The sequence below is a fragment of the Hyperolius riggenbachi genome, chromosome 3 (assembly GCF_040937935.1).
Source record: "Hyperolius riggenbachi isolate aHypRig1 chromosome 3, aHypRig1.pri, whole genome shotgun sequence".
NCBI classification, from domain to species: domain Eukaryota; kingdom Metazoa; phylum Chordata; class Amphibia; order Anura; family Hyperoliidae; genus Hyperolius; species Hyperolius riggenbachi.
Window position 1 is genome coordinate 434,907,804 of NC_090648.1, and position 22,914 is coordinate 434,930,717.

General features: G+C 43.1%; 1 protein-coding gene across 1 annotated transcript in view; it reads left to right on the forward strand.

Annotated features, from left to right (window-relative positions):
- Positions 1 to 22,701, forward strand: part of PKP2 (plakophilin 2) — a 162,863-nt gene extending 140,162 nt beyond the window's left edge. Inside the window, exons 10-13 of the mRNA XM_068277652.1 lie at positions 6,476 to 6,629; positions 7,438 to 7,627; positions 9,321 to 9,408; positions 11,071 to 22,701. Of these exons, the coding sequence (XP_068133753.1) occupies positions 6,476 to 6,629; positions 7,438 to 7,627; positions 9,321 to 9,408; positions 11,071 to 11,133 (495 nt within the window). The 3' untranslated portion in view covers positions 11,134 to 22,701. The remainder of the gene's footprint in view (positions 1 to 6,475; positions 6,630 to 7,437; positions 7,628 to 9,320; positions 9,409 to 11,070) is intronic.
- The last annotated feature ends 213 nt before the right edge of the window (positions 22,702 to 22,914 follow it).

Consider the following 22,914-nt stretch of genomic DNA (forward strand, 5'->3'; position numbering starts at 1 on the left):
ACACTGCCCATACACAGGGCAGGATTTGTACTCTTTACCACCCAAGGCCACTATCAGCAGCCGCCCCCCTCTAGTATAGGTAGCCCATTGACCCTTCCCTGTAGTATAGGCAGCCAGATGACCGTCCCCGCCACCTCCAGTATTGGTAGACTGATGATCCCAACTTCCCTTTAGTGTAAAAAGCCAGATGACACTGCCTCTTACGTATAGATAGCCTGATGAACTCCCTCTCACTACAGTATAGGTAGCCAGGTAGCTCTTCCTATCCCCCACCCCAGTATAGCCTGCTGCCCACCCACCCTTGATCCTGTGGTGCCCTAGGCCATGGCCTATGAGGCCTTGCCTTAAATCCGGCCCTGCCCATACAATTCTATGGGCCCGTTCACATATCTGCAATGTAAGGGATCGCTTTATTCTAAATCGCTGCATGCAGGCTCTGAATTGTTGTCGTGTTGGGAGGAAGACTTCTCCCTTCAGAGCCTTCTTATTGGTTCTTCAATGGTAGTTCACCTCTCTTCACTCTCACTTCACTTCCACTTGTGTATTAGGTAGCTGGGCTCCCTAGTGTAGGTAACAGAGGTCCCTCCACACCAGTATAGATCGCTAGATATGCCCCTAGCATTTAGTACTTGGGTAGCCCACCCCCCCCCCCCCCCCAGTAAATATAGTTTAGCAGATATGTCCTGCCAGTATTAAGTAGATCCTCCCCCCCAGTATTGGTAGGCAGATGTGCCCCCAACCACCAAGTATAGATAGTCATATGTGCCCACTGCTTGGTCCCTGAACCCCATTCAGGTCACGTGATTGGGAGCTGGCAAATGGCAGCAGAGAGTGTTCTGCTGTGAAGCAGCGTCTGGAAACAGGAACGAATTACACACACTCCTGCACACGGTTTTTGTGAGCAAGTGGGGAGGTTTTTGCTAATTGGCTGCACTTGCAGTTGGGGAGAGGGAAGAGGAGGGGCCCCTAAAGCCTCTGCCCCCCCTGCGATGGCGGGGTCACAGGGGTGATTGTTACGCCCATGTATGTGCCCCAAGAATTAGGTAGCACCCATCCAACCTGTATAGGTAGCCATATATACCCCCAGTATTAGTCAGCCCACCCACCCAGTATATGTAGCCAAATGTGGCCCCAGTATTCTTTTATAGGGTAACATCCCCTCCCCATTACAGGTAGCCATATGTGCCGCCAATATTAGGATACCCTCCATATGCAGAGCTGCGATCGCAGCTTGACTAATAAGTTACCTACCTCTCTGCCCCGGGAACTCTTTTCAGCTGCATCTCACACCCCTTCTATGACTCTAGCAGCCACACATAATGAGAGAGATGCTGCTGGAGTCATAGAGAGGGGCGCCAGATATGGATGAAGAGAGAGAGGGGGGTGAGTAACTCCTCAGGCACTCTCTGCTCACAACTCTGCTATCGCCAGGAAAGGGGGGCACAAGTGGGGCACCGCCATCACTGGGTGAGGAGGGACCTGGCCCCAGCGAAGGGCCACCACTGCTGACAAGTGTAAAGTCTGAGCATTTGGAGGCTTAATGGTAAGCTGGGAGTCTGGGGCAGAGAGTGAGGGAAATAATCCCCAATAGGGACACTGACAGCAATTAAACCCTTATAACGTGTCTCTGAAACACCCGAAAATAAAGTGGCGTAGCAATAGCGGATGCAGAGGTTGCAACCGCACTGGAGCCCCTGGACCAAAGAGGGACCCACTAGTAAGCCTACTTCGTCCATCTTATTTAGCCTTTCATTATTTATTTATTTAATTATATAGCAACGGCATATTACGCAGCATTATAGAGAGTATATTGTCTTGTCACTAACTGTCCCTCTCAGAGAGGCTCACAATCTAGTCCCTACCATAGTTCTATGTCTATGTATGTGTTACCAGTAGCTCTAGATTTTTTTGTGGAGTGAAAACTAGGTGGTGCTGAAATTTTGTTAGCTTTGAAAATGAAGGCTGGAACCCAAACAATGTATCTTCCCTCCACTCTGTGTCTGAGATTGGGGGCTGGGAAGGCAGATGTCAGATAATGGATGCGGGTCAGATATGGGTTAGGTGATGGATCACCTGCCTGCCCCTCCACTTCCTGAACTTAAAATGTTATTGTGAGCAGAAGCTTTGTAGCCCAGCACTTAGTGCAGACCCCTGGCCTGACCCCTGGGCTGGCAGCACATTACATGGCGTATTGTGCATAGAAACAGAGCAACACTGTGGCACTGGCTGGTACGGGGAGGCCCTGCTGGCCAGACTTGTGTTACAGCTACATTCCTCCCACAACAAAAGAAATTCCTTCCAAGGTCCTATCAGTGGGATTGTACTGAAGACCTTGTGCAAAGCACTGTCCCCAGCATTCACTGCAGCTGCATTCGCTAAATGAGATTATTATTATTATTATTATTATCTTGTGCGGCTGTCCGTTATTTAAAAAGTGGAGGTTCCACACTACAGACAAGCAGTCACAAAAACACAACATAAACATTAATACTGGAAAATGCAAATTATTCCTTTATGGACTAGTAAGATACAGTATATATCCAGAAGCAGTGGTTTATGGCATGCATATAGCATAAAACCACATAATCAGGGATGCTCATTATGACCTTGTAATTACGGCTATACCGTAATTGCGGGACTATTTTAGCAATTACGACATCAGGATCCTCATTCATAATCTGTCGCGATTACAGATGGCGATTTCGAATGCATCCATAATTGCATCCACATTCGGCCCGTAATTCTGAATTAGGAGCTACAGTAGCGAGGAAATGTCGTTTTGTATAATAAATGTATCTATATATATATCTATATATATATATATATATATATATATATATATATATGTGCATGTTTTTGTAATATATATATACACACACACACACTTTTTTTTGGGGGGGGGTTGTTGTTCAGTGTGGGAAATTAAAAAAAATGACGTGAGTCCCCCCCGAGCCTCATTAACCCCTTTTTCCCCATGCAGGCTGGGATAGCCAGAATGCAGAGCCCTAGTCACGTGGGGCTTCGCACCCTAAGCTATACCAGCCCGCATAGTCCATGGTATCAGAGGGCTCTGGAGAAGAGGGGCGGCCAAGCCTTTCCCTCTCCCCTAGAGCCCAATCCATGGACAAGGGGCTCTTCCCCACTTCTGGTGCCCCAGGAGGAGGTGGGGTGATGGGGGGGGGAGGGTTCATGGTGGCATCTGGTAGATGCCAGCCCCCTCAAGGAGAAATGAATATAGGGGTGCATAGTTCCCCTTACCCATTTCCACAAAGGGTTAAAGAAATAAAAACGTAACCAAAAGAAAAGTCCTTTAATATTCTTGATTAACTGTGAATACTTACCTTTAAAAAAAATCCCACGACAATATCCTCAAAAATGGTCCCATGCCAATATCCTGGTAAGCACGGTGGCGTAGTGGTTAGCGCTCTCGCCTTCCAGCGCTGGGTCCCCGGTTCGAATCCCAGCCAAGTCAACATCTGCAACGCGTTTGTTCTCCCTGTGTCTGTGTGGGTTTCCCCTGGGCACTCTGGTTTCCTCCCACATCCCAAAAGCATACAGATAAGTTAATTGGCTTTCCCCTAAAAATTAGCCCTAGACTTCAATATTAGTTAGTGTCTATGTATGTATAGACTATATATATATATATATATATATATATATATATATATATATATATATATATATATATATATATATATATATATATACTCTGTACAGCACTGTATGTTGGTGCTATATAAATAATAAATGATAATATCCTCTAATCTTGCAAACTTGATTGAAGATTTATGCGCACCTACTGCCACACTCCACCACTAGGAGCGCTTTTCTGAGTGCTTGTGATTTGAAAAGCTCTTGCTAATGTAATGCTATGTGTGTGATCCCACTTGAGCAATGTGATTTTATAAAAATCCCCCAAAGCATTGCATTAGCAAGAGCTTTTACAAATCACTAGCGCTCACAAAAGGCTTATAGTGGGTTTGAGCCCTTAAACCCACTAGCACAAAAATAATTTGTAGCAGAACAGCATTTAAACAGTAAAACGCAGCCAGGGCTGGGACAAGGATCTCCAGCAAGGATCCCGACTGCAAGCGTAGGGAAAGGGGGGCCAACATGTATATCTAACTACTTCCTTTCATTGTCGCCGATTCGTCGCCCCCTCCTGCAGGTTGAGCAGTGCGCTCACCTCCGCCGCTTCATCCAACCCCCTGGCAGGGTTATGGATTGCAGCGCCCGAGCGGGGAGGATTATAAGCAGCCCACACACACACCTCTCCTAGATTCCAGGTGCTGGAGGTTCTGCCAGTCTGACTTGCAACACCGCCGCTCTGAACTTGAAGCAGAGCGGCGGTATTGCAGGGCAGGCAGGCTGAACCTCCTGCGTCTGGAACCTAGGAGAGGTGAGTGTGTGGGCTGGTGAAAATCCTCCCCGCTCAGGCACTGCGCAACGCTGCCAGGGCAAGGAGGAGTGGGGTGGTGAGCACACCACACACAACCTTCAGGAGGGAGGCCGAGGAGAGGGAAAAATTAGATATGGATATCAGCCCTCCTCTCTGCGCCCTTGCAGCCCTGCGCTCAGAGGCTGGAGCCCATCCAGCCTCTGCCTCAGCCTGGCCCTGAACGCAGCACTTTTCCCTGCAATGGAAAGCCCCTTCAGCTTAAAGGGAACCTAAACTGAGATGGATATTGAGTTTTCCTTTTAAAATAATAGTACCAGTTGCCTGACTCTCCTGCTGATCCTATGTCTCTAATACTTTAAGCCACAGCCCCTCAACAAGCATGCAGATCAGGTGCTCTGACTGAAGTCAGCCACTGCTGCAGCCAAAGAGATCAGCAGGACTGCCAGGCAACTGGTATTGTTTAAAAGGAAACATCCATATCCCACTCAGTTAAGGTTCCCTTTAAGGTCAGCATCTAGAAAGAAGATAACATTATCTTTTGTTTACATTAGTTAGTTGTTACATTGTGTGTATCAAATAAATAAATCACTTAAAAACAGGGATCAATTGAAAAGGGCGCCTGAGCTGCCTGTATGAAAAGGGCACCTCCATAGACATCAATGTTATTTCTGCAAATATCGGCTACAAGGTAGTGAAAAGGGCGCCCGATTTTTGATATAGGCTACAAGCCGGCGCCCCTTGGTAGCCCATATTTTATTTGGCTACTTTCGGCTACAGTAGGGTGCCCCTTTGTAGCCCATATTTTTTATTCAGCTAAAAGGTTTTCGGCTACAAGGTTTTTGATTCTGCTACAAAAGGGCATCCTTTTATAGCTGAGATTTTTGAATCGGGAGTGCAGGGGGGGGGGGGGGGTGGAGGATTAGGCATCACAAGTGGGAAGGGGGGGGGGGGTCTTAGGGTTAGGCACCACTAAGGGGGGTTAGGATTAGGCACCACCTCGGGGGTCTTAGGGTTAGGCACCACCAGGGTAGTCCTAGGATTGGGCACCACCTCGGGGGTCTTAGGGTTAGGCACCACCTGGGGGGGTCTTAGGGTTAGGCACCACCAGGGGAGTCTCAGGGTTAGGCACCACCTGGGGGGGTCTTAGTGTTAGGCACCACCGGGGGGGGGGTAGGGAAGGGTTCTGTGTGAGAGTAGGGAGAAGTTAGGTCATAGTAATCACCAGGGGCTGTCTTAGTATTAGGCATCACCAGGGAGGGGTTAGGGTTAGGCACCATCAGGGGAGGGTTCTGTGTGAGAGTAGGGAGAAGTTAGGTCATAGTAATCACCAGGGGCTGTCTTAGGGTTAGACACCGTCAGGGAGGGGTTAGGCACCACCAGAGGGGTTAGGGTTAGGCACCATCGGGGGAGAGTTCTGTGTGAGAGTAGGGAGAAGTTAGGTCATAGTAATCACTTTTCTTAGCTATATCTAGAGCCCTTTTATAGCCCAACAAATTTTGCCTCTAACCGCATCCTTTTTATAAACTAAAACTAGCTTTTTCAGTTACACCAGGAGCCCTTTGTAGCCGGATTTGGCATATATGGGCTACACCAGGGGCCTTTTGTAGCTGAATTTGGCATATATGCACTACACTGGGTGCCCTTTGTAGCCGAATTTGGCAAATGGGCTACACCAGGCACCCTTTTTGTAGCCTAATTTGGCATATATGGGCTAAACTAGTCGCACTTTTTTCCAGGCGCCCTTGTCAAATGGACACTAAAAACAAGCTATCTGCTTCAAGCATGCACACAGTTCAGAAGAGCTCACTAGAGGATTTTAATATATAATAAAAAGCAGTTTGAATAAAATGTAATAGCAGCATTCAGAGCAGATATACCGTACTTTGGAAACTTGGAATTCGTAAATGGACAATATTACTTGTGCACAAAAGCAAATAAAATAACTGTATGGGTAATAAAAATTAGGAAAACACATTTTTATTGAATGTTATCAGATTTTCAGACCACTTTAAATATATGACCTGTTGTGCAGGAAGTTTGGCTGGATTCTCAGTCGTGTGGTTTATGTCCCCACAGATGCCGTTCTCTGTTGCTCAGATGGTGGTGCAAAAACAGAACGGACTTCAGCACATCCGGAATATGCTGAGCGCAAGCGATCCAGCGGTAAAGAGGACGGCCGTCTCTCTGCTGAGGAACTTATCCCGCAACTCTTCTCTAAATGGTGATATCGGTCAGCATCAACACAAAGAAATGATAGTTTTAGTGTGGGCCGTCCATGCTAATGTTAATGTTTTTGTTCCGTTCTATAATTAGATAAAGTATGCAAAAGAACTGAAAATACAAAAAAAAAATTCAGTTTGATTCGAGCAAAATATTTAGCTTTTTCCTTTAATAATCTGAAGATAAGCTTTGTGTTCCATGCCCTGTATCACCCATCTTTCTTATAATTGCATTATGCAAAAAAAGTTCAGGCTGTAGACTGTTAGCGGTTCCAAGGACTGCACCAGTTGACACGCAGCACGCTGTGCAATTACCGGATGACGTGTGCATCTACAATTTCAGTGAAGCATGCTACCACACTGTGTAATGTGTTGCATTGCACTCATAATGCACTGTGACTTTTTAACACCATTGCATTGCAATCCTATGTGTATGGTGTGAAAGTAGCCTCACAAAGGCTTTAGCTGGCGGCTTGTTTAGCCGATGCTAAATGCTTTTCTGCAACCAAGGTTGAAACATTGGTTTTGAGCCCCCTAGGAGGACACATAAGCGCCAAACGTAGATGACCCTGGATGCTACACATAGATCATGGGATCTAGCATGGTGTTTACACAAACTACATGAAAAGCCATACCTTTGCGTTTAGACCCCCATGTGAACCAGCCCTAAATCAGAAGTTTCTTAGAACATGCTTTCATTTCTTATTGATGTGAGAGTTTTTATTGAATTGAAGAAGATCTCTTTACGTGTGGTCAGTGACATGTTAGGTAATAAAAAGCCATGGTGTTCTCTAACCTACCCCTGTCTCTTTATCACAGCTGCAGAGTTGATGCCTGACCTGGTGCGGAACATCCCAGAATCTGTTCCAGACAACAGCATCGCCAATGAGACCTCTGCTTCCATCTGCTACGTCCTCAACAGCCTGATCACCAGCGACTCCCAAAACGCCAGGCTCCTGCTTCAAAATGGTGGAGTACGCAAACTGGTCAACCTGAGCAGCAGTGATGGGTGAGGAGACAGAAGGATCACAGACTGGGGAGCAGGGGCGTTGCTAGCCCCAAAGATCAGTGGCACCTGCCCCGGATCTATTCTGGGGTGCCCCGGATGTCCCCCAGGCAGCAGTACTCACCTCGGCCACTTGCTCTCCAGATTCTGCAGACATCTTCTCTTCCAGGCTTCTCCCCCTAGTATCTGAGACTGAATCAGACACTAGAGCTCCTAGGGTCTGATTCTCGGATGCTAGGGGGCGGAACAGTGAGGACACACACAATAATGCATGCTCCCTATGGAGGCTCCAGGCACCAGAGCTTTGAGCGTGTCACCACAACACCCAGCATGCCCCATAGAGGTACCACAGTGCCCAGCATGGCTCCGCACAGCACCCAGCAGGTCCCATATGTGACATTGCCTATTCATGTGATATGCTGCATTTTATTTTTTTCTGGGCAGGCCTGCTTAGACCGCTGTTAAGTTCATGTAATTTGGCCTCACTCATGACCACACCCACATTCTGGTGCATGGCCACCCCTTTTTTTCATCTGGAGTGCCCAAAAGGCGTCCAGTTAAAAATGGCGCCGGCCAAATTATGGCGCCTGGTTACGCACGATAATTTTTTTAAACGATATTTATCGTTTCTACTAAAAACGATATTTATCATTTTTAGTAAAAACTATATTTTTCGTTTTTGAGAGTTGAAAGTTCCTTTTTCTAGGTGTGTGTGTGTATACACACACACACATATATATATATATATATATATATACCTACATAAATACACACACACGTATACACACACACGCATACATATATATATACGCACACACATACTGTATACACATACACACATACACATATATACACACACACACATACTGTATACACACACACACATATACACACATATACACACACACTGGGAGCAAAACCCATATTCAACACATTTCAAAACGATATTTATCGTTTTATGACTTACATTTCAAAACGATATTTATAGTTTTATGGTAGTCATAAAACGATAAATATCGTTTTTAGTGCGGCACCATTTTTTAACTCATAAAACGATAAATATCGTTTTATAATGCAAATTAATGCAGCGCCATTTTTACACTGTAGGCGCTGGCGCCATTTTTAACTGATCCCGCCCAAAAGGTGCCTGGATCTCTTAGGATCCTAGCAATGCCCCTGCTGGGGAGAGGCCTAATATGTTGTGTTGGATAAGGAATGTTACTAACCATTTAGCAGCCACATAAACTAAAACTTATGTGGCTGCAGGGCTGCATTTTTCCTGCCACAGAAAAAATTGTGCCTTCCCCAGCCTGGCAGGCTAGGCAGAGCGGGCGGCAGGGAGCTTTTATAGTTACCGGCTTCCTCTCTCCACCACCATGGCAGCAATGTAATCCCGACATGTCTTCTGGGTCCCGATCACATCCAATCGCATATGACATGAGATTGGGATCCAGGGGATGATGTCAGTGTTACTGCGCCACTCGCTACAGTTGTCCTTTAAGTGTGACTAACATGCAACAAAAAAGAAATCAAGAAGGGGACACATCGTTTTTTCACATGACTGTAGGCACAGCTTTGGTAATTGAATAAAATATTGTGTGTGTGACAATAACATTTTTATCAGCTACATTTTTCTATTTAACCCTCCAAGTTGTTCAATCTTTTTGCCTGATCTTCTTTTGGATGTTTATTTCAGAACTCTGGGAACAAAGGCAGGAAAAGCAGCTTCCCTTGTGCTGTACAACCTGTGGTCACATCAGGAGCTGCACAACACCTATAAGAAGGTGAGACAATCTGCTGAGTACCTGACATCTGCTGGTTTATATATTGCATGGTAGAAGCTCTGAAAGTCCATGATATAATGCTTGGTGACTGCTTTCTGCAGTAAGGAAATGAGCCAATTAACATAATGGGAGTTTGTAAAACATTATGTGATGCAAACTCGCCAATGAGAGTATGAGGGGAATTCCCCTCCTTCTCATTATATAAAATGACTGCCGTTAATAGCTGACAGTTGACTGGAAGTACGTCCTTTGGGTGGGAGGGTCTTGTGCTCCACTGCCTGTTAGGTGGGAGGGACTTACCCCTTGATGTCTATCATACACCCCAAAATCCAACCAAAGTTTGTATCTTCCAACTCCAGTGAAGAATTTAAGTTGCTTTTATTGTTAGCACCTGATTAAATTGATCATGTGCATCTCCATAAATGCTCTTCATTCAGAATTTATGCAGAATACATCTGATTACGGTACTTTTTTCTTTCTTTCTTTTTTTTTTAACTGGATTTAATTTTTTGGGTTAAAAATTTGACTTATAACATCATTCCAGGTGCCATCCATATCTAAAGAAAATAGACTAATTGGTGCTGATTTACACACATTGGAAAATATTGGATAATAGTCGGCAGCCTAAAGTTATAGATTAATGTTGCCCAAAACAATTGTTTGTGATAGATTCAGGTGACAGTTTAGCCAGTTCTCTTCCCAGGACAGGGGAGGTGGGGACAAATAGTAGGCTTCCTATTATGGAAACTATAATAGTGGTTGAGTGAGTCAGATCCAACATGGCGGTTCACTGAAGGGGAATCCAGCTTGGGTCTACTTGGCTTTAGAAAACTAGAAAATGTCTGCTATAAAGGGATAAATGGTTTCAACCCTCACCTGAGTCATATCCGATAATTTAAGGAAATGCAGATTCAGATGACTAAAATAGCAGGTATGTGCGACTACTGTCCTGTAGCATTGCACATTTCTTGCACTAAATCAGGTTTTCCTGGATTCCCTGACAACCACTGGATGTGTGTGCAAGAGCTCAACCACTAGTTCATTTTCAGCAGTCATCATCTGATAAGACCCAGGTAATTGCATAATCAATTGTTTGCTTAACGAAATGGTCGATTGGCATGGTGGATTTTTTTCATTAATATCATCATAACTGGTTTAGATACAATCACAAGTTACAATCATCAAATTCAACAAGAAAAAAACATTGTGAATCCGTATATATCCCAGTTGATCCAGGGTAAGGTGAAAAACCTTACAAGGCCTGGACCAATTAGCCTTAAAATGGAAAAATTAATTCCCGCCTCCAGGTAAAAGTCAGCTAAATCCCTGGATCAACTCTCCTGAATGATTTTATTGAAAATACAATTGTTCAGTCGAGATGGATAAGAATGTACCGGTAATTGGGCCCTAGGCAAGGTAGTAGGTTTGGGGCCCCCTTTTGGTCTTTTTGGTAACCTGGCGTGGAGAGAGGTCAGAGAAGGTGGCTGGTGGGCCTCTTGACACCCAATAGGCCCCCAGGCACCTGCCTAGATTGCCTGGTGGATGATCCTGCTCTGCCCGTGCCTTTGGAAATCATGGACATAGCTTTTATAAAGGTTTCAACTTTCTTTTAATAGTTTAAACTTCCTTTTGCTGAGACTATTTATTTTGTGTACTCCCCAGGCTTCGTTCAAGAAAGGAGATTTTGTGAACCCCAAGACTTCGAAGGCTTATCATTCCCTGTGAATGTGAAGAGCCCCCTCCCCCCTTCTTCAGAAGAAAACTCCCACCTCCTACCAGGACAAGCTTGCAAGAGTTTGCAGACTAACAAAGATACTTACAAGCAGCCCCATATCGCGCAGCTACTTACTGCCTCCCTGACGCCATTTAACCTCTTTGCCTGTTACTTTAGAGTTTTGCCCCTCCCACAGCTCATCTGTCAGATGGGACACAGAAGCCATTTCTGTCATCTCCAAGAGTTTGCACCTCTTGCGCTTCAGCTCCTCAACACATCGTGTTTTTTGTAAGAAAAAAACAACAGGTCATCTATCCTCCAGCACTAATAGTGATGGCATCATAGATCTTGGAGCTTACTTATGTTGGACAATTGCTGCCACATATCCAATACAGCCTATACAGGACTAAAGATGGCCTTCATATTGTGAATCTGAAGGTTCTAATTCCCGACCACATGGAAAGACGATGTGGTCTTTTCAAGAAATGTTTTGACCTGTTATGGTGTCACAAAAGCAAAACGCAAGTGGGTTATACTACCATTAACTTTAATAGGTGAAGCTATGCAAATCATTTTTCACAAAGTAATTTTTTTTTTCATTTTCTAGTCAGTTTTAACCATGTAGGCTTAATTTACCTGGTTGCCCATCTCAACCCATCTTGGGCCTTTTCCTGGATTTCCCGTGTCTACGGAAAGCTCTGTGCTACCAAATGTGACTCAGTGCAGATTCAAGAGAACTGCTTGGACTTAACTCGAATCAATATAACCTGCTGACCTATATATGGAGGTATCCAGATGCAAAGTTTGGTTGAATGTGGGATGTTTTCCTAATTTTCTGTCCAACAGACTTGTCTTTCTGGAGGAGGACCGATAACATGATACAAGTTTTAGAGTATTTCATATTTCACATATAACCAGGTGATGTGGAAGTCCCTTTGCTGCCTCTTAGCATCTATTCAGCACTTACAATGCTCGCAATCAACCATCGATGGTCTACTTGGCTGGTAGTAAAACACTGTGTTCTTCAACTTAAATGATAGCGTTTCTACTTAAATAATAGAGATATTCTGTTTCCTGTGGCTGGATGCCCAATTTTCCATCTATATAGGTTTTATACATTTTTGTTTGTTTTTATATTTTCAATATGCATCTTCCTAATCACTGTTAATATACTCATACTGCTGGTAGCTGAAAAATGAAGCCAGGCTTAGACCGAGCAACAAATCCTGCACACTGCAGACACCGTAAATATTGGAAACAGCTTTTCTGTTCACCACAGTTCTAAAGAGGGGTTATCTGAGGTATTGTAGCCTTTCTGTCAGCTTAAACCATAATGGCCATTCCCCTCTGATCCCTATTATCAGCAAGGTGTTTTCATACACAGCGCTGTTTCTGCCTGGATGTTTTTTAAATGGTTCTGGAGACTTAGTTGTGTGCAAGAACCTCAAGAGATCAGCAGTCACTGCAGTACTCAAATAACCCTTCTGGCATTACGTATTGTGCTATGATCAAAATCTCACATTTTTTCCTATTCTGATACTTAAAGGACAATTGTAATAAGAGGGATATGGTGGCTGCCATATTTATTTCCTTTCAAACAATACCAGTTGCCTGGCAGACCTGCTGATCTACTTTGCAGTAGTAGTGTCTGATTAACACCAGAAATAAGCATGCAGCTCATCTTGACAGATCTGACAATAATGTCAGAAACACCTGATGTGCTGCATGCTTGTTCAGGGTCTATGGCTACAAGCATTAGAGGCAGAGTATCAGTAGGAGAGCCAGGCAACTGGTATTGTTTAAAAGGAAATAACTATGGCAGCCTCCATATTTCTTTCTCTACAGTTATCCTTTAATATGATGAATAAAGTATGGCTGAAGTAGTGGGGAAAAGTGCAAGTGATCCGAATGTACTCAAGGTCTGCAGTATCCCTGGCTTCCTCCTCAGGAAGGTGGGCAGAGAGGGACAGAGGTTGCCATTATATCCACTTTAATTAAAGCTCCCAACCCATATCTGCATGTTGACATGCACAGCAGTACTGTCATATGATTGGCTGATTAGAAAATTGTAGGAATAAGCAGGTGCACAGGTGTTCCTATTGAAGAGCTAGGGTGATTGACAAAACGCAGGGTCTGCAGTATCCCTGTTCAGGCTGCCCCTCTCCCATAAGCTATGGTGAAACAGGGACACAGTGATTAAAAAAAACAGGGACACTGATTAAAAAATACACCTTAAAGAAACCCTTCCTGGTTGTATAAGACCCCCCCCCCCCCCTCGGTATGCACCCCCAATGGGTAATTTTTTCAGTACAGGTACACTTTTAAAATGTTTTGGTTTCAATTTTGTACAATTTTTAAATGTTACAGTTACGGTAATACAAATCTTTTATGTCTGAATGCTTAAAGTAATGTATATTGTTTTCGTTTTCGTTATTGCTTAATCCATTTATTAAGTTTAGATCTGAAAATAAACGTTTTTTAAACCCCTTTTGGACCAGCAGTCTCTGGCCCACGTTTCCGCCACTACCGTCCACTATCTCTGCTGTTGGTTTGTCAGCAGAGCTCAATGAACTGGCCAGGAGCCGATTTCATTGGCTTCTGACCCTGTGAACACTGTGAGCCAATCTCAGCCAATCACAGTGAACACAGGGTCAGGAGCCAATTAAATCATCTCCTGACCAGTTCATGGAGCTCTGCTGGCATACCAACAGCGGAGCGAGTCAGCAGCGGCGACGGGAGAGTGGCACGATCGGCGGGAGAGAGTGGCGTGGTAATTGAGATCTACCCCCGTGCAGGCATAACAGGTTCCAAACAGGAAATAGATTTCAATTATCAAGGTCTGGAAGTGGTTAAAGTGAGAAAAATTTCAAATATCACAAATGAAAATGTGAAAGAAGGGAGTACAGGTAGTTAAATTCTTAACCCCAATAAAATGAGGCAAATTCTAATAGAATTCAGGATGATAAATGACTAGATTCAGCGTACTGAAGCAACATGACGGGCAGATTTCCTCTTCTCTCTGGATTCAGTTGTTTGGTGGGTCAATCAGATGTGAGCTTGTGACAACTGTACTAGGAAGAACAACAGGGGTCAGACTACGTTTCCCAGAATCCCTGCAATGCAGTCAAAACCATGTATTGTACTTACACAAGGAAGTGGACTTTTAGTTCACCAAGTTCAAGTAGATTTTTCAGACCTCAATCTGCTAACAGGAAATAACAGCCAATATAGGTCTTAAATTTGTATGGATAGGTGCACAGCTGCAATCGACAACAGCTTGAAAAGTTAGGTTTCAGAGGTAAAAATAGTTTTGATAACCCCCCTCCTCCATAAAAACGCATCCCTGTTCTACACTGCCAGACAAACCAGTAATTCAAACCGCAGATCAGCGGTAAAATGCGGTGAAGGCAGCTCATTACACTGTAACAGCGCTTCCGTGAACAGGAAGTAAACAGAGATGTCACTTCCTGTACACAGAAGTGCTGTTACAGGCTAACTAGCTGCCTTCATCGCAGTTTACTGGTTTGAATTATGCCGGTGGGCAATGGAGAACGGGGCCAGCAGAGGATAAAGCAGTGGTGGGGGAACCAGAAGTTTACCGCTGATCTGTGCTTGAATTACTGGTATGTCGGGCAGTGCAGAGCGGGGATGCGTTTTTCTGTAGGACGGGGTCATGAGGAGGTAAAGTGGCGGTGGGGGGGAGCAGACAGACGGGACGGAACTTCCAAAGCCACTAGGGCTTATTTTAGGGGTAGGGCTTATATTTTGAGCATGCTCGAAATATGTGATAGGTCTTACTTTAAGGGGATGTCATACTTTTGGGGAAACACGGTAGGTAACGTTATGCTGGGAACACACAATGCAATTTCCCTTCCCATCAACAGGTAATCTGATGGAGATTTGTATAGTGTGTTTATGTCCAAACTGCTCCCGATCGATAACTGAATCGATTAGAACTTTGAAAATTTGATCCCTTTATCGATCAGAGACAGGTCCGAAATAATTGCTCCATTCTCGTCGATTGGACGAGCAATAGGTTCTGCTGAGAACCTTGTTAGCCATCAGTAAAAGATAGAAGTTTTGAATCAGGATGATACCATTTATAGGCTAACTTAGAAGAAAAGGAGTAAGCTTTCATCTATGAAAGCTTCCTCAGACTGGATGCCTGTATACAGTATTCAGGAATCAGTCGGAGTAAGCTTTCGGCTATGAAGCCTTCATCATTTTCTTTTAAGTTAGCCTATAAATGGTATCATCCTGATTCAAAACTTCTTTATTTTTCATACAAAATCTGCACACTCCTGCATCATCTCAGAACAGTGGAACAGTAAGTGATAATGGTAAAGTTAAGCAACGATTACTAGAATGTGCTGTGATTGACTGCTTGTTCAGTGTGAACTCCTGAGCTGTTTTGTGAGGAAAGTATTTCTGGGTTTCATGCTAAAGGAGAACTCCGGCAGGAGGCGGGAATCAGTGTGAGCTGATCACGCAGGGAACGTTCTAGACTATTGGTGGATTTTTAGGATGTTTGTAATACGTTTGGGTTGTGTTTTGGGCTACTGTGGATTTTAGACAAGAAGAACAGAGTGTATGGGAACTTCGGGTGCCATGGAAAATCGGGCACAGGAACAGTGCCGATAGTAGAATATCGGTAAATTTACAGATACTCTACTATTTAAAGTGTTAAATTTTGTCAGTAAAATATTGATTATTGTTACCGGTATTTTACTATAGCTAAACCTAACCCTACTCTCACACATAACCCTCCACTACCGATGCCTAACCCTCACCACTGGTGGTGCCCAACCCTAAGACTCCCCTAGTGGTGCCTAACCCTAAGAACCCCTGATCAGGGCCGGATTTACCATTAGGCACTGTAGGCACGTGCCTACAGGCGCCTGATGATAAAAGGCGGCTTCCTCCTTCCCTAGTCCTGAGTGGAGTGTAAACGAGAGTTTACTTACCCTGCTCTTGGCATTCCACTGACTCCCTCCAGCCTGGGGGCACCTCTAGCTGCCTAATGCTTGGGGGGCACCACTAGCTACTTAATACTGAGAGTAACTCTGGCTACCTAATGCTAAGGGAGAGGTGACACCTAGCAATACTTTTGGTGTGGTTTGGTGGGGGGTTGTAGGTTCATGGAGGGTGAAGTCTAGGGTGCCAGGACATCTGCGCCTATATGCTCTTGTGATATAAATCCGGGCCTGCCCCTGGTGGTAACTAACCCTAAGAAACCCCCCACCACCTAACCCTACGCCTAACAGTGCTGGTCGTAATGGAAAAATCTACGCTTACGGATCATTACGCGTAATTTTACGCTATTACGCATTACGCAATTACGGTTGCGGCGTAGGAAATTATCTACGGTACATTACTGTAATTACGCGTAAACTTACGCAGTTACGCGTAAGGATACCGTAATGTAGGCGCTTACACTATGATGTTACGCGTAGTGCCGTAATACCCATTAATGCGTATTTTTTTACGCATACGGACGATATGTACGCAATAGCAGTGAATGTGACAGTTATTGCGTACATATCATTCGTATGCGTCAAAACGTACGCTTATACTGAAGGGCGGGAGAAGATACTATTGGTTGCTTAGGATGTTAGTACGTTAGTAATTACGTGTAAAATTACGCGTAAGTGTTCGTAAAATTACGCATACCTAGCAATTACGGTAGACAGTGTAATTACGATACCACTTTACTGCTTACGCGTAAATAATTACGCGTGAGACCGTAATTTACGCATAGTTCTTACGCGTAAATTTACATTGAATTACGATGCGTAATTACGCTCATGCGTAATTTCGGCCCAGCACTGACGCCTAAACCTAACCATCCCCCCTGCACAAAAATAAAAAAAACAGCAAGAAACAATAATTACCATCTGGCACCAGTTGCCCGAATTTTCCCTTTGTCCCGGCTTCACAGCTTAAAAACAGAGAAAAACTGGCTTACCAATATTTTCTCTGGCGGCACCCGATTTGTCCAGAAGCCGCATGCGCCGATTTGCCTGATTCCACAACAGGATGCACTAGTACTATGTGTTAAGCAATATCATGTGAAGAAGATGGAGAAAAGCAGGTCTAGCACCTCAGCTGCTCATGGCAACTATTTGCATAATGATTAATGTTTAAAAAAATTGCCATGGACAACGATTGATGTGGATCTTTTTGAAGTTTATTGTTACAATTACAAATAAAAATAAAAAAAACGTCAGTAAGCTCAAATTGCACTTCTTTACAAGCATGCTTTCTGTACTTTCTTTGGAGTATGTACTGTTCAGAAAACGTATTCTCTCTGCAATAGTAATTGGCTGCACCGAGCCAAAGCCCTAGTTACGCATTTGCCACTCTTGGCAGTGGACTTTGACAATCCCATCTAAACACTTTTTTGAATACAATGCAAGTCTATGAGCCGCACAAAAATCGCACTGGTGTGCGTTTTCCAAGTCGATTTTGTGTATATTTTAAAACACTCATCAAGTTCCTTCTTCCCGTGTAATGTATGTCACGGGCATGTGGTTTGCATAAAATGCTATCCAATGGGAAATTCACATACGTTTTTTATGTGTTTTTGAGAAAAAAAATCTGATACTGTATTTTTCCTCCTGTTTAAAAAAAGGAGATTATTAAAATGCAAACGGGTAAAAAAAAGCAAGAAAAACACAAGCGCAAGACGCGTACAAAAACGCACTTTAAAAATGCTAGCACAGAAGAAAATGCTGAAATGCGCATGCCTGCTTTTCACCACAGACAAGTGTGCTTCCAGCCTAAAGTTGCGTACACACCTCAGATGAAAATTGGCCTAAATGAACATTGATCAACAATAGGTGAAGGTTAACAATCTGACCTGTATACACACATGAACGATCCAAGAGAGAAAGAATTGTCAGATAATGTGGAATTGACCTCTGAGGTGCAGTTAACTGAAAGGATCGATATCTGTACAAACATAAGCAATTAAGATCAATAAACTGTGGCGTGTTTGCTGTACACTACAAGATCGTTATATGCTGTTATATCGTTATATGCTGTTTAATTAACTGTACACATTCCCTTTGATGAAGAATCATCGGTCAAAAAAATGACGGATCTCAACCGATTCCCGATATTGGTCATTTGTTGCCATCGGTGAGGGTCAGTCGTACACAGTTGCTTACCAAAAATTGGTCGAAAGCTCATTAATTGGTCGTTTTAATAGGTTTCACACCGATATTTAATGTATGTACATAGCTTAAAGTGGACCTGAACTCTTGCACAGGACAGAAGAAAAAACATAAAGAAATGCACCCTGTATGTATTTAGAGAGTTTAGTTTAGTCTAATTTCCCCTCATCTGTGTTTAATCACAAGTTGTAATCGGATCTCTCCCCCATGTCACATGACTGCAATGGCAGAGATGGCAGATAAGCTCATTTGAAAGCACAGGATGTTAACAATATGTCTGTTTTTATGAATCAGGAAGTAGAAACAGTTCAGATTTATTTTAGGATTTGTATAAACTGTAATAAAAAAATGTGTTTTGTTCAAAGGCTATTATGCTGTTACATATATTTTAGAGCAAAGATGAAGTTCTGAGTTCTGATCAGCTTTAGGCTTCTTGCACACAGGGACGTTACTGGCGCACGTTAGTGCAGCCTGTAACGCTCCCCCAACGCACAGCAATGTAACACAAGTGGGCTGTTCACACTGCCCACGTTGCGTTACATTGTAACGCAGCAAAGTGCTGCATGCTTTGCGTTCTCAGCGGCTAAGCCGCGTTAGACTGTTTGCACATGCTCAGTCATGTTGGGGAGGAGGGGAGAGCGGCCGGGCACATGGCTAATTAATATTCACTGCACTCAGTGACGTGCAGTGTTTACTTCCTGGAGCGACCGCTCTGTGCGGCGATTGGCTGGGCGGGACCACATGATGCCGCATGTGTCCAAGAGTACGCATCACGGCATCACGGACGCCAGAGTGAGCTGCACAACGCGGCTCACTCCGACGTCCACACCAGAGAGCACCAGGCGTTGCGTTAGGGGCACGTTATGTGCCCTATAACGTCCCCTAAACGCAACGTCCTGGTTTGTAACTAGCCTTAAAGGACAAGTTATGGTACTTAAAGGATTTATTGAGCACTAGAGGTGGTCTATGAGATGCCAGGAATTATGCATGCAAATTGTATGCAGCTTGGAATTAAGCCAATCAAAAATGACAGGAAGTGCAATTGATTGGCTCAATTCCAAGTTTCAAAGAATTTAAAACAAAATGTCATGCCACTACTATCGAGTGTCAAACATATCCCAAATCTCTGTACGATAAATTGATCCCAGAGCAAACTTGTGTTTGGATACCATATGGCCACTTTCATTGAGAACACAGATTAAAATTGTCATCAAAGCGCTGCTTCTCCATCTCCCAGTGTGAGAGCTGCTGTGCAGGAATTTACAGACCAGCCTCAGTAGTGCTCCAAGCGAAGTATGAACGTCTGTATTTTTAATCCATACACATTCGGATGAAATAGATTTTATGTTTGCCCTTGGGTCAGATTTTCTTTCCCAATTTTTTTTTCTTACTTCATAGCTCTTTCTGAATATAGGTGTTTTCTTTATTACTTTTTGATATTGCGGTGCCATTTGTTGAACCCAGAAAGACGAGGGTGCATCCTGAATGTATTAGTCTCCAGGACTTTTGTTATGAGATTTTAGTTTAGTTTAGTACAGATTATCTTTATTATACTTTTATAGGATTGTTTTATGTTATTTCTTTTTTTTTCTGAAGTATGTAACTGTTCTGTTGTACGAGACGTCAGATTGGACTCTTTATCTGTAATGGAGAAGTACTATTGTTTTGTTTTGGGTTTTATACCAGTTTCACTGTTTTATAGGGTAGTTTCACACTGTGTGTGTTGCGTTGCGCATGCAGTATTGTGCAATCGCAATGTTGAAATGGTATGTTGGGGTATAACACAATTTTACATATTTTGGTGGGAAAGTTTCCTTTATATGGTCACATCCAAGCCCCCATTTTCCTAATTTTCCAATAAACATGTACTCATTGCCTGGTTATGTGCGCATGTGCATCGCAATGGAAATTCGCAAAAAAAAAACCTTCCATTACCATTGACTTCTATGATATTCGCCAATGTGTGTGCAGGCCGACAAAATACAGGTCTCCCTGCATTATTTTGACAGCATCAGGCACTATATACTTGCACCCTGTTACCATGGATCTTAACTCAAGCAAGGCAAAGGTGCTCACAAAGGCATGCGCTGAATTTTATAGTGTTATTTAAATAGTACTTAACCACTTAAGGACTTATCTAGACACATTAAAACATCCTGTTTGAACCCCTGTTAACAGCAACAGGATGCTTTAATGCATCGCCCACCACCGCTGCCGCCGTGCACTGGGAGCTCTCTCCGAGACTGACACATCTGTGATTGGTGAACAGAAACATGTGTTCCCTGAGCCAATCAAAGTGTGTGTAAGGGAATGAACATGGCTTTAACGAGAAGCCAATAATCATTCCTGTAACAACACTGCCTGTGTGCTCTGAATTCTGTTCAGAGCACACAGACAGAATAGTGTGTGGGGACATCTAGTGGTAAACAAGAATATATTAAAAATAAACATTTTACACTACATTTCACACTATATAAATTAAAAAATATATATTAACCTCTCCTTCCCCCCTCCCCACCCCCATAGTTACCAAAATAAAACACTTGTAAACAAAAAAGTGGCAGCATTTTAATAAAAAAATACAGAAATAGTTACGTGGACTTAGCTGTTTTACTATGTATGTCCTGAGGGTATATTAGTGTTATTTTTGCAAATAAAGGCTTTTAATTATTGATCGGCTACAAAAAACAATATATGTCCCCATACATTGTACTAGGGACATCATTTAACCACGTAAGAACAAGCAGGCATATTAATTTGTCTCCAGGATGTTTTTATAAGTTAAACAGCGCTGCTGCTGTTGTGCGCGTGCACGTGTTTCTTACCCGGAGATCAGTAAAACAAAAAACACAACATAGAAAAAAATACACCTTTAATTCCAAATAATATATTGTCATCGTACTTTCTACTAGGGACATAATTCAAATCTTGTGATAACCAGGACAAATAGGCAGATAAAATGTGTGTGTTTTATGTACAGTAGCTGTGTTTATATTAAAACTATAGAGCAATGATGGCTATTGGCTAACCTTAGCACTCCAGCTGTGACAAAACTACAAATCCCATCATGCCTCTGCCTCCCGAGTTATGTTTAGAGCTGTCAGAGCATTGCAATGCCTCATGGGACGTGTAGTTCCACCACAGCTGGAGAGCCAAGTTTAGCCATCACTGCTATAGGGGTGAAATTGGAGAAATAGTGTATTTTTTCATTTTTTTTCTTGTTTTTCCCTTTAAAATGCATAGAAAATAAAGTAATTACTGAAAACAAATATCAACCACAAAAGGCTAATTGGTGGTGAAAAGATATAGATCATTTCATTGTGATTAGTAGTGATTAAGCTATTGGCAAATGAAAGGGATGAGCACTGAAAGGTGAAAATCGCTCTTGTCTGTTAGGGTAAAAACCCCTTTGGGGTGAAGTAGTTAAACGTTGTAATAACTGGGACAAATGGGCAAATAAATTGTGTTTTCCCCCTTGTTTTCCCTTTAAAATGCATAGAAAGTAAAGTACTGTAATTACTGAAAACAAATATCACCCCCAAAAAGCCTAATTTGTGGCAGAAAAAAACAAGATATAGATCATTTAGGTGTGCTAAGAAGTGATAGAGATTTTGGCGACTTACTGGGAGGTCTCTGTATGTAAGACAGCCCTCCACTCCAATTCACAGTAGTAGAAGATGCTAATCCCCTTAGGCACCGCACTCACCCGTCCTACTGCAAGATTGGTCAATAAGCGCTCTGGGTATCCACCCTGTTCAATGTGTCCAGCCGTCACGGGTCTTCCAGTTGGTGCTGTTCAGAAAAAGCGGCTTCTCCGTTGCTGACAAGAGAGTTAACAGCCCATAGCATCATTCCGTAAAAAGATTACCAATTTTATTTTGTTAAAATACTCACAAACATGTGAAGTTTAGTACAGCGTTTAGAGTATTAACGGGCTCCCCCCCATGCCTCCCGGGTAAGGCTTGAAGGTAGTGCCGTTTCTCTGCGATCGCGGGAGGGATTACCGGGAGGAGCGCTGAAATATGAAAATTGCTCTGGTCCATAGATTTGCATCAGTCATGCAAGGAGCCATCTGCCAAGAGTACATACCTACAACAATAATCAATTCTATGACTCTGACTAAACGTTGCTTGAATCTGATTGGTTGCTTTTACATTGCCACACATGACTCCTCTTTGCACTGTAGTAATACATACATACAATATAGTGTCTGACCGTTTTGTGTTATGATGTAGTATTTTTTATCTAAGTGCCATTGTGTTTTTGCTTTTTTGCTTTGCTTTTACAGTTTGTTGTGAAACACTCCTGCTTGTTTGTTCATACATTGTTATAGATATGCTGTAGTATATTACAGCTGCAGATGCTTCCTTTGTTGCTGAATAAAACAATAATAATTAAAAAAAACTATGTTGAAGTGTTTTCTGTCTCTGATATATTATTGGCTGTCAGTGATGCTTACTGTATGACACTAGGTACCAGTTCTAGATAGAAAATGGCTGCATTGACATCATGTTGGTGTTGTACCGATTTGGGTATTAGTCAAAGACAGAAAATGGCTGCGCTGATGTCATGTCGCATTGGTATATTACCATCCTAAAAACTAGTAGTAGATAGAAA